The 12,302-nt window shown below is 38.5% G+C and overlaps 1 protein-coding gene across 9 annotated transcripts in view; it reads left to right on the plus strand.

Annotated features, from left to right (window-relative positions):
- Nucleotides 1-12,302, plus strand: part of LOC118367184 (solute carrier family 35 member F5-like) — a 34,463-nt gene that overhangs the window by 2,320 nt on the left and 19,841 nt on the right. The window contains exons 1-8 of one of the 9 annotated variants that reach the window (XM_035750318.1): nt 6,986-7,182; nt 8,040-8,233; nt 8,438-8,534; nt 8,859-8,965; nt 9,086-9,220; nt 9,760-9,909; nt 10,088-10,153; nt 10,302-10,383. In XM_035750318.1, the coding sequence (XP_035606211.1) occupies nt 9,086-9,220; nt 9,760-9,909; nt 10,088-10,153; nt 10,302-10,383 (433 nt within the window). In that variant the 5' untranslated portion in view covers nt 6,986-7,182; nt 8,040-8,233; nt 8,438-8,534; nt 8,859-8,965. The other 8 variants (XM_035750317.1, XM_035750316.1, XM_035750320.1 and 5 more) reach the window with 8 other exon arrangements.

Here is a 12,302-nt window from a genome sequence, read left to right on the forward strand (position 1 = left end):
TTGTTGTTGCCATCCTGTACCTGTCCCGCAGGTGTGATGTTCGGATGTACCGATCCTGTACAGATGTTGATACACTTGGTCTGCCATTGCAACACAGTACGGACATTGCAGTGTATTGCCCTGGCCACATCTGCGGTTCTTAAGCCTCCTTGCAGCATGCCTAAGGCCCGTTCACGAAGATGAGCAGGGACCCTGGGTATCTTTCATTTGGTATTTTTCAGAGTCAGTAGAAAGGCCTCCTTACTGTCCTAAGTTTTCATAACTGTGACCTTAATTGCCTACCGTCTGTAAGCTGTTAGTGTCTTAACGACCATTCCACAGGTGCATGTTAATTAATTGTTTATGGTTTATTGAACAAGCATGGGAAACGGTGTTTAAACCCTTTACAATGAAGATCTGTGAAGTTATTGTGATTTTTACAAATTATCTTTGAAAGACAGGGTCCTGAAAAAGGGACGTTTCTTTGCTGAGTTTATTTTCTATATTGGCTATTGCTTGAGATGCATGGCCTGTTCTAGCTTGGTATGTCAGGAAATTGGAAATGTGAATTTGGCCAAGTCGGAGGTAATAAAACATTTTGTTTAATATCTCTTATGTTTAATATATTCAAATGAATTACACTACCGTTCAAAAGTTTGGGGTCACATAGAAATGTCCTAGTTTTTGAAAGAAAAGCACATTTGTTTTGTCTGTTAAAATAACATCAAATTGATCAAATGCTGTGTAGACATTATTCATGGCCTTCTAGGCAGAGTTGCAAAGAAAAGGCCATATCTCAGACTGACCAATAAAAATAAAATATTAAGATGGGCAAAAGAACACAGACACTGAACAGAGGACTCTGCCTAGAAAGCCAGCATCCTGGAGTCAGTCGCCTCTTCACTGTTGAAGTTGAGACTGGTGTTTTGCAGGTACTATTTAATGAAGCTGCCAGTTGAGGACTTGTAATTTTGTATTAGGTTCCCCATCAGCTAACACCATAACGCTAGCTAATCTTCCTGGGGTCCAACACCAATTAACAAAACATTACAAACAACCACAATCAAGACTTCAAACATTCAACAAGTAGACAATACAGATAATTAAAATACCTGACAGGAAACACATTTATCCTTCTTGTGAGGCGTCTGTTTCTCAAACTGGACACTAATGTACTTGTCCTTTTGCTCAGTTGTGCACCGGGTCCTCCCACTCCTCGTTCTATTCTGGTTAGAGCCAGTTTGCGCAGTTCAGTGAAGGGAGTAGTACACAGCGTTGTACGAGATCTTCAGTTTCTTGGCAATTTCTCGCATGGAATAGCCTTCCTTTCCCAGAACAAGAATAGACTGACGTGTTTCAGAAGAAAGTGTTTGTTTCTGGCACTCCTTGCAAACAGTGCAATGATATTAAGCTATATCTATTTACATTAGGCTATAGCCTACAAATAGCTATACCACATAGTCGTAGGTCTATTAGGCTATAAGCCTACTGCAAATTGTTGTTTGTTCCTGAACTGGCCGAATGTCAGAGCTATCCTTCAGCACCACAAGTTGGTTCAACTTTAATATCATTGCGCGATCCTGGCAGTCCATTCAGCACCACGGAGGGCGTTCCAACTCATTAAAATAACACTCATCAAGATCTGTTGCTTATGCCTAATAGGTCCGTGTGCTTATGGATAATTCCTATTTAATTTCATCTCAGCAAGGCCAAACGAGGAAATGTATCATTTTATAATTTTTCAAGTTCAAAATGATCGGTCTGGAGGAAGCCCTGGCGGTGATGAAAGATCTACCATGACAATTTTCAAAACAATTTTTTCCAGTGTTAATGTTTCTGAAAGTTAAGCACACAATAGCCTACAGTTACAGTAGAAGTCAATGTGTTTGACAGTAATCAATATGTTCCATTATAGGCCATAGCAAGACGTGTAGTCACAGCTCAGGGATATCACTCGCAGATGTGTTTAGATCAACCAGTGGCCTGTTTGTTTGTCTTCATTGAGTTTAGAACAAAATTACAACCGTCGTTCAGTTGTGGCTTGTTAGCTCCGACAAAGACTTACTCATGTACGTGTTCATGTATGTGTCTAATAAACCCATATTCCATATCACGATGGACTCAGTGTATTATTGTACCACAGTAAAACTTCAAATGAGGTTAATAGAGAGCATAAGCTTTGAAGAAATACCAGCAAAACATAGCCAGTAAAATATTCTAGGTTAACTACAGTGCGTTGGATCAAGCTGCATCTCCAATAGTCTTTCACTATCTCTCAGCTTTGTTTGACAGTACAGTCTGTCACCACTATAGGCCATATCAAGGTGGATTGTCACAGCCTTGATATCACTCATAGATATGTGTAGAATGGTGCATTGCCATTATCTGTTATGATTAATACATATGTCAAGTATTTCCAACGCAGGTTTAGTGATAGACTTCTCATATTTGGCAAAGTCACTTTCTCCAGCTCTATAGTGTTTTTGTGTTGATTTATATCTAAGGGATGGTCATTCAATTCTGGTGTTATATTTTACATGTAGCTTGTAAACTGCTCTGTGTTCATATTTCATTTGACGAAACAGGAGGGTGTGTTTCACTTCAGGTTGATAGTATAGGGAGCAGAGCACAGCAGGTTAAACGTTTCAGAAATGTGGGTTTAATGACTTCAACACTGAGTAATGGCACTCAAGCTGTTCATTTAGGATTATAGCGGTTTTGATCATTTGAATTCGTACGGTTGGTCACAAAAACCAAAGCAACATTCGCAATGCAAATTAAGGGCATTTCATTCATTTGGACATTTGCTCAGTACTTGAAGGGTGTCATTTCCAGTACTATTGAGTTGCAAACACCGATTGGAAGGTGAGTGTTGAGACAATATCTTCTCTGTATCCATCTGCAGATCCAGAGGCATCAGGTCTTCTTTTATCCTAGTCAAATGAATTGTGCCCACCAAAATTCTAATGACAAACAACATATGAGAGCTTTCATAACCAAGTCCTACTTTCAGCGTATAATTACTATGGGAGCAGCCAGAACATTTTGAATACTGAAGTTGAAAATAAGTAAAACAATGACTGAGTTTCCAGACCAGGGGCACAAATGAGTGAGATTTAATACAAAAAATGAGAGGTATACCACATTAGTACACATTGTTGAAATTAGGACAGGGATTGGTGTGTTTTACTTTGTTTTATAGAGCCAAGACCTTCACGTTATGCTTTGAAATGTTGAATGTTGTTCTAGAGTCAGATTGTCTCAGCATGGTAGGGTACAGCGAGGTTAGAGAGATATGCAAACTTAGTCATGGGGCCAGGCCTTTTGCTTCTCATTAGGGTGTTGTATGAGGAAGTAGTGTAGGACCTTGAGAGATTCTTGATAGGGCTGAGTGACTGGACTGTGTGAATGGTCCTGTCAATGGGAGAGAGTGGGACACCAATAAAAAGGTTTTTAACTTATTGTATTAGCTGATGTAACTGGATGAAGTTCATGACAATCTGCTCAGATGCCATACGGTGTCCTTCTCCCGAGGGCACATTCTGAACCCACACACACAATATCAGCATTGACTGTAGCTTCACTGGATATTGTTGTATTGAAATGGGTCAGAAATACCTATTTTAATTTTACCTTTATTTAACCAGGCAAGTCAGTTAAGAACAAATTCTTATTTTCAATGACAGCCTAGGAACAGTGGGTTAACTGCCTGTTCAGGGGCAGAACGACATATTTGTACCTTGTCAGCTCGGGGGTTTGAACTTGCAACCTTCCGGTTACTAGTCCAACGCTCTAACCACTAGTGGTTAGGTAACCATTTACAGTAACTTAAGTTCATTATTAGGCTACTCAATTAATAAGCACAAGCTAAACAGAAGCTCTAGCTAAGTAGCTACAGAACGTAATTGTACTGCCCTACCAAGCAAATCTAATTTTATTTGTCACATGCGCCAAATACAATAGGTGTAGACCCTACAGTAAAATGCTTACTTACAAGCCCTTAACAAACAATGCAGTTAAGAAAATACACCCCCCAAAATTAAGGGGGGTACCAGTACAGAGTCGATGTGCGAGGGCACCGGTGTCGAGGTAATTGAGGAAAAGCAAAAAAGGCAGTAATTGCTCATTTGGTCTAAAATTAGTTCTTCATTTTTGCTACATGAAATACATGCGGGCAAGTCCCCTGCCTCTATTGCGTTTTGGAGAAAACGGGGGTCATGTTAGCAATAACTGCATAAAGTTACTGTGAAACCAAGGTAAATAAAATAAAAAAAATTCAATACATTATTCTCAGTTCAACGCTATGAGCAGTTACTGCCTGTTTTGCTTGGTAAGGCAGTGTGTAAATCTCACCTTTCTGCAGCAGGTACCTCTGCCCGGGCTGCTTCATTTTTTAATATATTTTACTTAGTCCCTCAACCTGCTAACGTTAACTACTAGCTAGCATGAGGGACTAGTTTACTTCCACTAGCCAGCCTGCTAGTTAGTCAGCAGTAACGCTAGCAGGCTAATGCTAGCTAGGAAAGTGGTGCAAGCCAACTGTGTTGAGTTCGTTCTATTGGCATGATAAATGAAGCATCTTGGCTAACATTACTATTTTTATCTTCCTGTCACACACATTTCTAATCCTTTCTATGTGCGGCGGACACACACACACACACACATATATAATATATATATATGTTTCCTTTATTTGTTTTCGATGCCCAATTTGGAAACCATGAACGAGTTGATATAACATTGTTGTTTTGCTTTTCAACAAGACAAATTATAAAACGATTAATTTCCTCTTGTTTGGTCTTGCTGAGATGAGAGGATATATTAATTACTCATAAACACACGGACCTTGAAATGGTAGTTTGGAGTCTTGATACTCAGACAATGAATGCAATATCTACCATATTGAAACTGAACATATCATTTCAACTAAATATACATTTTAAACTGAATGCAATATTCACTCAATTATATTTCAAATCATGAAATACAAGGTCAGTTGATGAATTCAATGATTACATTTGTGCATTACAAATTCAAAAATATGAAATTCAATATTTGAATACAAATTCTAAAGTATCGAATTCAAATACCATTTCTGTTGGCACCGAAATCGCTCCATAAATCAATGTCTTGCAAGATTATGAATATACATAACTGAATATAATAGCATAGCAGGCATACACCTTTACTGTTACACCAAAAACACCTAATTTCTAATTCGATTTTAGGATAGTTAGCTGAAGTTGGACAGTCACAAAAAAGTGATGTGCCAAAACTAAACTGAGAACACCACTCAATTGGCAGGATATATGCTTTGATTGAAAATACAAAAAAAAGGCAAATAGATTAACACCATTTGTTCTTATTTGCTCACAAAACGGTAATTCATGAAGATCTAAATGCATATTCCCATGAAACTGATTGAGATCAATCAAATGAAAAGGTGAAGAATTATCATTCACGATTGACAGTGATGGTGGTCTATTTTAAAATGTGATATGCCTAACTTGGTGTTCGAGGGTATTAAAAATATAATATTTTCTTGGGAGAATGTGTGGGCATAGGCAGACATTGCAATGGGAAGATGCATTTTATGCATATTCTAAAACGATAGTCTTTTAAATAGGCTACATATTTTGGTACAAACTTTGAGGAAATTATGACGTAATTTACTTTTTTATTTTAGGTGGTTGTGCCTTAACATCTAATAAAATACAATTTTTCAGTAGTGTGAGATACACACAACATCTCAGTCACTGACCTTTGGCATAATGTATATACACACTTGCTCAAATCAAAGTTTTTTGTCACGTGAGCCGAATACAACCGGTGAAGACCTAACAGTGAAATGCTTACTTACAGGCTCTAACCAATAGTGCAAAAAATGTGTTATATGAACAATAGGTAAGTAAAGAAATAAAACAACAATAAAAAGACAGGCTATATACAGTAGCGAGGCTATACATGTAGTGAGGCTACATACAGACACCAGTTAGTCAGGCTGATTAAGGTAGTATGTACATGCAGATATGGTTAAAGTGACTATGCATATATGATGAACAGAGAGCTCTGGGCTAGGAATGAGTTTTACAGTGTTAGCTACATAATTAAGCCATTGCATTTTAATACACACATGCATTAGACAGTTTGAAATTAGCCAATGGATTAATCTAATTTGTCAATATATACTTGACTTCCTTCCAATTCACCTATGTTACCATATACTTATTTGTATTGTGTTGTTTTCATCCCACTTAATTTTCATATAATTCCATAATTTTCTTCAAATCAGAGCTTAAAAATGCAGCTTTTGTTTTATAGAGCTTTCCAAAATTGTCATCAGATACAATGGGTCATCATTACCATCATTATCATCAGACAGATGCAGTATGTGAAATAGCACTTGCACCTGAGGATCTCTAAAAGATCTGTCTGGTTCCCACTGTCCTTGTTTTTCTGACAAATCTGAGAAAAAGGGCATGGATTATGGATTTCTAAAAAGCTTGCAATATCACAATGGTCCTCTTCTCAGGCGTGTGCACTAGTATATTGCAATAATTTTTTTCAAAATAACTCTGATATATGGTGTAGTATTCCTTCAACAAATTCAATTAATCTATTGTGTTGAATATGGTAGGTAGCCTTATAGTAGTACTTCAACAATTGTGTTAATTCATTGTATCAAATTTGATAAATGAATGTTGACATGCCTCCAATGACATGTAGATTTAGATTGACTGTTATTTGTATTTTTTTAAATACTCTAATATATAGTATTTCCTTCAATATATGGATTGATTTTTTAATGTATATATTTTGTATACTGTACATGTCGATAAAATATACATCCCATATCAATTTTTTGATTCTGTGTAGGCCTACATGTCAAATGTAGATTTTCTACCAACCCCAGCTGCACTTTTGCTGCTTCTTGTTGAGTCTAAAATATTCTACATAGCCCCAAATTAAGACTACATATCCCAAAAGTCTCTGCGTCTTATTTAAATGACTAAGCAGAGTCACCTGAGCAGGAATCATAAGGACAGTTAATGTTTACAACAAAACCAGTTTGTTTAGATATGTGTTATCATCGCACACTGTACATGTATTACCGATGATCAAGCTATTGTGTTTTCCTGCAAAGACGAGGAATGAACGACCACGTCAAATAGAAGGAAACCTACTTACCATCTAGCTAGCTAGGTAACGTTAAATACAAATGATTTGTTGATGGTAACGTTAACTAGCTACTCTGTAGCTAACGTTAGCTGTAAACTTCGAGAAAGCTAGCCAGTTCACGCGTTGGCAAATAATGGATCTAGTACTGCAGTTCCCATATTGCAAAAATAACTTGTTACATACATTTTAAACGAATCCAGGTAAACTAACAACTACCGTTAGCTAAATTAGATAACTGCTGTCTAATCGGCATGATGTTGCAGCTAGTTAATAAACTCATGAGTCCTTGCGAGCATAGGAATAAATGGTTTATCTTGCTAGTAGGTTAGCAAGCCAACTACCCCCTTGTTCGCTCTCGTTTGTCCTATGAATGATGAATCGAGTTAGTAAGCTGTTTAGAAAGATCTGATTATAAAATGAAGGGCACCTCCGCAAGCACTACCTCTTAACAAACGTTATAGTGTTACAGACAGTAATCTGCCAGAGTGACGTGTCAAACTCCTCTCACCCCTTTGACAAATGTATGTTGTGCATGCCTCATTGAGCGTGATTATTCGATTGAGCTACTTGGCTAAAAATACCAATATTTTTTCTGACCTTCATCGGTAATTTACTCCACAGTTCTTTGATGCTGCTGTGGATGAAGGGCTACTTTGTAACGTTAGTTAAATAATGCAAATCTGAAACACCCTATGCAAAGGATCAATCATAGTTGTAACGTTAGCGTACATGATTCCTCCCGAGTAGACAAGCATAGCTAAGGCAACACTGAGCAAACATTAGAACAATGAATGCGTTCATTCATGCGCCGCTCCCTGTCTGCTAATCCAGTGGTTCACAACCTTTTTTGGTTACCAACTGTTTTTTTTTTCTCTGCCCAGAGTACCCCTGAAGTACCCCATCATATAATGTGCATTTTACCAGCAGGGCTATGGTCTTATGAGTCTTCTCAAGTCCCCTTGTGGATAGGCCATGTTTCAAAAGGACCTAGCTCTGAACCTTAGGCACCTCTGATTTCACCTCCAAGATCTGGTGCATTTTCCAACTAAAACGGTTTCATAATGGACAAGTTCAGGTTGGTCCCTGTTTTGGCTTGTTTGCATCCTAGTAAGTACACCCATGAGAGAGCTATATGTGTTTACTCAGGTTGTGCAAAAATTAGCATTTAGTTAAATCTAGCAGGAATGATGTAGGCTTATGTGTTTTTATTAGGAGAGCATAGCATACTTCATCAATGACTTTTCAGACTAATGGTTTCCCTGTTTCATTGCATGTGAAGTATGGTGCCTGTGAAGCCCCATGCTGGTGTTCCTCTTTCCTGAACCGGTCTGCACAGCAACTCCTAGAGCCAACGTGCCTTTCCTGGGGTCGACCTGGTAAGATCCTAAAGAGGTCTTATAAAGTAATTGTAAACTCTAATATTTGTGGGTAAACCAGTTGAAAGGTGTACAGATGTTAGAATGTGTTCAAAGTAGTTTGTAACATCACAAAGAAGTTTTGGTTGAGGCAGCTCTGAAGAAAACCCACATTCTTGTATCCTGTAAAACCATTGTCACTAAACAGTTAGGCATAGCCTATATCATCTTTGTCTGGGTTTCAGATATCTATATTGATTTTGACCCAAACAGTAACGTTCAGTGCTGTATAACAATATGACGTATAGTAGATTGCGTTTGATGGGTTTTGTGCACTCCCTACAGGATTGTTGGACAGTGTTTCTCATTATCCACTGACACGGTTTCAGATTCCTGCCTGTTCCGAGTCAGAAAGTCCAAAACTCTGAAGAATCCTGTATTAGTTTTTCCAGGTACTGTCACTGTGTCACATCTGAAGAACATCTCCCAGACATCTGTTTTTGGTATTTGTTTATGAACCGTTTTGAAATGTGTGTGTGTGTGTGTAATAACATGTTTGTGTGTTTGTCCAGATGGTGTGGGTGTTCATCATGAACCGGATGGGTTCTCAGGGCAGCACGGTGGCCCAGCAGAGACGCATGGCCCTGGGGGTGGTCATCCTCCTGCTGGTGGATGTCATCTGGGTGGCTTCCTCTGAGCTAACCTCAGTAAGACACTAGCACTTCCTGTAGACCAGGGGCGCACATCTCCCCTGGTTTCGTGGTCCGCATTCCTACTTGTATTTGCTTTTATGGCTTGGAACTGATTGGCAGGTGCAATCTACAGACAATTACAGTGTACAGTGAGAAATGAAAACCAGCATCATTGCAGAAATGGGTGGCCTGGGATAGGCGCCCTTTATTTAGGATAATATGCGCAATCTTAAGACTATTGTTCAATTACACGACAATGCTTGACCACTAACCCCTGCCCCATAGGCACTTGTGTAGATCTGAAAGGATTGACTAGGAATATGGTAGTAGCTCCACCTTGCCTACTAGTGGGGTCACGTTTTCGCCATGTTGCTTATAATATCTATCCAGACATTTTTAATACCCCCCCGCCCTGTACGAGGAATAGCCACATCTCAATAGTTTCAAAGTGACTTCACCCTAATTATTTTTTTCTTGAATCTGCACTGGATCAGATTGAAGTGCCAGACAATTGAACAGTAAGTCATACTTTTTTCACCTCTATTTCCCCCCAGTACATATTCAAGCGGCAGGAGTACAACAAGCCCTTCTTCAGCACGTTCACCAAGACCTCCATGTTTGTGCTGTACCTGCTGGGGTTCCTGCTGTGGAGGCCATGGAGGCAGCAGTGCACGGGCAGTCTCCGGGGACGACACGCTGCCTTTGTACGTAATAGCACTGACGTCCCACAACCACATGGGGGCAACAAAACATTGTTGTTTCCCTCTAAAGATAAATTGTTGCTTAGCGCATGCAGTATATTTGTAGTGGTTGTTGATACTAAGGTAATGTTGATTTGCTATGATGAAACAGCCCAATCTAACCTACAGTATTTTCCCACAGTTTGCTGATGCCGAGGCCTACTTTACCCCCTGTATCAATGACACTAGTTTGAATGACCATACCCTAGTGAGTATAATTGATTTGCTTTTTTTGTATTCTCCCTGACTCACATTTAGATTTTGCTGTTGGCTGGCTGAATATACTGTAATGAATGTGATGATAAGAAATGCTTTTAGTTGAGTGCATTAGTTGAAGACTTTCTTTCTTACTTCAGAGTGAACCCCTGTACGTTCCTGTGAAGTTTCAGGACCTTCCCACAGAACAGACAAACTGTGCCAACGGAGACTGTGATTCCAGTGAGTATTAAAATATATATTATTTTATATATAGAAATAAAACCTTTAGCAGACTAACCAACAGACTAAGAATGTAGATAAAATACTTGATGAAGATCTATAAATAATCATATTGCCTTATTCAGCTGGTAAACCAAGCCTAAAATATATTTTCTTAAATTTCTTTATTTACCTAGGCAAGTCAGTTAAGAACAAATTCTTATTTATAATGACGGCCTACCCCGGCCAAACCCTAACCCGGATGACGCTGGGCCAATTGTGCGCCGCCCTATGGGACTCCCAATCACGGCCGGTTGTAATACAGCCTGGAATCGAACCAGGGTGTCTGTAGTGATGCCTCTAGCCCTGAGATGCAGTGGCTTAGACCGCAGCGGTTGTTTAATGAGAGTTTTTTTTTTTTTTTAAAGAAACCTTCAATAATCAATATTTCATCATGTTAGTGAGTAGGAATCCTGTGGATTGTCTTGGTGATTGAGATGATCTTTTCCATGTTCAATCATTTAGGCTACTTGTTTCACCCTATGGGCAATCTTTGTTCTCTTCATCAGAGTGCTTAGATGTGGTTAAATTCATGATTGACAGACAGAATATGATAATCCTGACCACAGTGAGGATAAGGTGCCTCACATAAGTTGAATTTCTTTATTGATATCCATGGTTTTTAGATATAACATAGGCCCTCTCGACAGGCTACAACCAGGGTGGGACATTTACTTTTTGTTCCACCAGACACTGTGTCATGTAGATTTATACATCTACCAGCCAAAATATTTTTTCGTCATAATTACACCAAAAATGTATTGCAAATAACTGAAGAGTGTGTTATGTAACATTTCTAAAACAATAAATGGTATTACTAGTAAGAAGTAATGTGGTATATTGCTAATGACATTTTTGTGTTTTAACCAATGTACTGTAGGTTAAATTAAACAACTTTGATAAAATAGTAAAAAAGTAAAACAGTTCTACAACTGAGCATCAATCAAGAATAAACAAAGTGCCTGCCCTGCCACGAAATGCTGAGTGATACGGTTTATTTATTATTATTAGTTCAGGGCTGTAACGCTGACATTTTTTACAAGGACTACATGAGTTGATATTTAGGAGCAAAACAAATATGTTCAGCTGCCCCTCTGTGTCTGTCTGTTAGAGATACGAATCTCTGTATCTGCACTAGCAGCAGAGAGTTGCAGCAAATTCAAACTAATATTGAAAAACAACCTAGTGTGTGACAAAACGATGTGACTAACCAAGAAACACGAGTACAAAATCACACTTTAGTAGCCTTTCAGGTCAATTTCACCAGCTTCTACATTTGGGGTTTGGAATGAAAAAAACTGTTCCCAAATGCTGTGTATGACCACCTGCCAATGTGGCTTGTGAAACAGACATTCTTACCCGCCAATGCCAAAATCGACCCTCATTTGGCGGGTGTTCATTTCCCACGCTGGCTACAAACATGAATGGTTCTGTGATTTGACTGGCAACCAGTGCCCACCTGCCTCCCTCCCTCGTTGTATTGGCTCCTCATCTTGTCGTAACAATTTAACCAAACATTTAGAAATCTAGAGTCCCTTGTATATGAATTGCAAAGCCATAGCAACAATGATTTATATCATAAGCAAACAGATTTTTCTCTGAAAAAAAAAAACACTATTTGAAGAGGGACAATGTACAGTACAACAATCTCAGTACACATAAGTACACACTCAGTACACATTTGTTGTACCAGATTTAGCCAAAAGCTCATTTCTGTCTGCAGTCCTCGGGCAGGTGAACATACAAACAAGAAAAATCTTATATATACGAACATGCAAACATTAAAAAAATAAATAAAAATGTTTTATAAAAAAAGAGATCGGGACATACAGATGAGTTTCCACACAGAAGTCAAGAAATTGCACATAATAATCATTGAA

Source organism: Oncorhynchus keta, chromosome 34 (assembly GCF_023373465.1).
Source record: "Oncorhynchus keta strain PuntledgeMale-10-30-2019 chromosome 34, Oket_V2, whole genome shotgun sequence".
Taxonomy (NCBI): Eukaryota; Metazoa; Chordata; class Actinopteri; order Salmoniformes; family Salmonidae; genus Oncorhynchus; species Oncorhynchus keta.